The following is a 2,984-nucleotide window of genomic DNA, read 5'->3' as shown; positions in this document are numbered from 1 at the left end:
AACAGCCTGGAGCCCTTCTTGCTGTAGCCACCCAGAGCCCGTGCCTCGGCTGCCCTGCAGCTCCTCTGCACTGCCAGCACTGCCCTGGTGAGTGGCCTGGAGGTGGCAGTGACAGCAGCAGAGAGGAACCATAGGGCAGCCCAGGGACACGGGCTCTGGGTGGCTGCAGCAAGAAGGCCCTGGCAGCAGTGGGGTGGGAAGGGAGGGGGGCTTTTCCCCTGTGGCAAGTAGCATCTTCTGCCCAGCCACTGCTGCTCAGTGTGGGCAGGTGCATCTGGAGCAGGCATGGGATGGGCCAGGGTTGGGGTTGTTCACATGGGTTCTGGCTGATCCGCTCCCCTGGTCAAAATGATGTGTGTGATTTAACACAGTTAAAAAAAATTAATGCGTTAATTTGTTTTGCCTTAATTGCATAAGTTAACTGCGATTAATTGACAGCCCTAATAATTAGTATTTTAAAATAGCTTTGTTGTTGTTGTTTGCTGTGGAATAGTGTTCTAGTGTAGTGTATGAGCTGTTTGTCTTAGCTATTCTAGGGATAGAGTCCCAGATAGGGGGATGTAACATTTTACTTCACCACTTTGTTGCTGTTACCAGTGGTTCTGAAACTTTTTGTTGCCCTAGTTCACCTCCAGCCCCTCCACAGCCTGCAGGTGTGCAGCCTACCTCCCTTGCAGTCTCCTTGTCAGGTGTGCTGTAGGGACATACAAGCTAGCTTTGGAACAGAATCTGTATAGGTGCATTTAGGCAGCATTTTTTCCCCAAGGTAATTGGCCCTGTTTCTCAGCAGGACTGTTCTAAGGCAGCTTAACTGCTTCTCCTTTTGGTAGGTAGCATATAGTGAACAATATGATGTTTCAACATGCTGCTGCCTGGCACCGTAAGACTATTGGGAGGCTGATCGCTCTCTGCATGTGCCTTTGTGGGCTATGTGGGACTTCCATTGCTCACCAGTTGAAGATCACTACTTGACAACTTTTTTTTTTTTTTAACTGTATTGGCTTTAACTTTTCAAGCTTGGCAGCCAGGTAAAAGAGGGTTGCAAACAACATATGATAAAGGCTAAGAATAGTTCTGAAATAAGGACTCGGCATCCCACATTGTGGTAGACAGTAGCTATAAAGTACCTTCTTGTAGGTTAATTTTATTCCTAAAGTAAGGCTTAAAAGGTGTGAGAATCATAGCTCTTCCAGGAAAACCAGAGGCTTCTCACTAACTATATAATTGCTAGACTTCAGTTTAATTTTGTCCTCACATTGCAGTATGATTCAAATGTTTCATGCATTAATTAGATGGTGTTAAGATACTTAATTGATTTATTTCTGACTAATTTTAGTAGTCTTTTGAAAATCTGAAGTCAGCATGAGGGCTGAAGATGAAGAATAAATAATCTTTTTGTAATTCTTCTATAGGTAACACATACAATATCCCAATATGCCTGTGGCTGCTGGACACGTACCCTTTCAATCCTCCAATCTGTTTTGTTAAACCCACTAGTTCAATGACAATTAAAACTGGAAAGCATGTTGATGCAAATGGAAAGATATACCTTCCTTATCTACATGAGTGGAAACATGTAAGTCAAAGTAATTTCTTCAGACCAGCTAGTTCTGAATTACTTCAGAATGTGATATCGGTTTTCTTAACAGGAAATGAGTGTTCTTTTGCCTCTTAGAAGTAAAACAGCCATGCCTTTTTTCACCAAGGAGTGCTGTGTGAATCAATGTCTTTTTTACTATCTGTGTTGCAGGGCACTAAGGTATGCCTGCTCCTTTAAGGGCAGAAACTGCCTCAAGAGAGGGTCCTAGGGGCCAGACAGAACCCCCACAGCTACAGGGTGCCCAGGCATCAGGCAAATGAGGGAATTAGCCTGCCCCTGAAACCCGGTTAGCTGACTGGAAGAAGATGGGGCCCTGGGCATGTATAAGCCCCACGGCGAGGGCTGGAGGTGGTCAGTTGTCTGGCAGCAGTCAGAGGGGAAGGGGTTCAGGCATAAAAGCTCCTTGGAGATGCTTGACTGCCTGTCAGGCTGCTGATGAGACTAACAGGCTCTAGGACAGGGGTCAGCAATGTTTTTGGACACAGTGCTGAAAACACCTGCAAACTCAGCTTGTAAGATGTTGGTGTGCCGGGGCAGATGGTGGGGGAGCTGCAAGGGGCCCAGTCCTTGTTGTGGCAGTGCAGCCCCAGCTCCTTCCCTGCCTTCTGCCAAGGTGCATATGCCAAGCAAAATACTTCTGCACGCCACGCTCTGACACCCATGCCAGGGGTTGCCTACCCCTGTTCTAGGAGCTCCTCAAGTGCCTGGGGCTAGGAGGCACACATTGCTGAGGGAGAAACTCTTAAAGTTGCAGAGTGTGGCCTTTAGTGTCACTGGTGTTGTTATTGTTAGGTTATAGCCCAGGGGCTCATTTTTGTTGTTGTTTAATCCGGTGGACAGAGCTGAGGCTGCTGGGGAGGAGGCAGCCTCATTGGAGCACACTACAATGCAGAGCCCCAGCACCAGAGGGCGCAGTGACAGTGGGTGAGGAAACCCTAGTGTCAGAGGACATGGTTACTGAGGCTAAGCGTCCAGTGACAACAAGAGGTTGAACTAAACTGAGGTCTCATCTCTAGAGACAACATCTAAATACCATCTGCAAGGCATGGGGTGTGGTAAAGGGGTAGTTTTGGTGCCATGCATCTAGCCCATAAGGTTTGGGGTGTCTCATGAGGCACCTGCTTAAAACGGTCCCCAGCAAAGGGTCTAAAATCTGTCAGGGTTTAGTGGGGTCCATCAGGACAGTGACTGTGTAGCAACTTGAGGGCAGCCTCCCTATCTACTATCTTAACCAACAAAGCGTGGCAGGCAAGACTAGAAGGCACCTGCAGGGTGAAGGTGGTACAGTCACAGGGCCATAGGGTCGTCATGGCCGTCTCTAGGGACCTCGCCCTATGACACTCTTAAAGGGATATACTGAACTTTTGATTTTTTTCTGTTGCCC

The 2,984-nt window shown here is 47.7% G+C and overlaps 1 protein-coding gene across 1 annotated transcript in view; it reads left to right on the top strand.

Moving 5' to 3' along the window:
• The window catches only part of TSG101 (tumor susceptibility 101), an 84,105-nt gene that overhangs the window by 22,526 nt on the left and 58,595 nt on the right, over positions 1–2,984 (top strand). Inside the window, exon 4 of the mRNA XM_019519691.1 lies at positions 1,413–1,576. Coding sequence (XP_019375236.1) covers positions 1,413–1,576 — 164 coding nt within the window. The remainder of the gene's footprint in view (positions 1–1,412; positions 1,577–2,984) is intronic.

The sequence above is a fragment of the Gavialis gangeticus genome, unplaced genomic scaffold (genome assembly GCF_001723915.1).
Source record: "Gavialis gangeticus isolate Ggan-Ray unplaced genomic scaffold, GavGan_comp1, whole genome shotgun sequence".
Classification (NCBI taxonomy): Eukaryota; Metazoa; Chordata; order Crocodylia; family Gavialidae; genus Gavialis; species Gavialis gangeticus.
The sequence above is the reverse complement of the archived record's forward strand: the minus strand, read 5'-3'. Positions and strand labels throughout refer to the sequence as shown.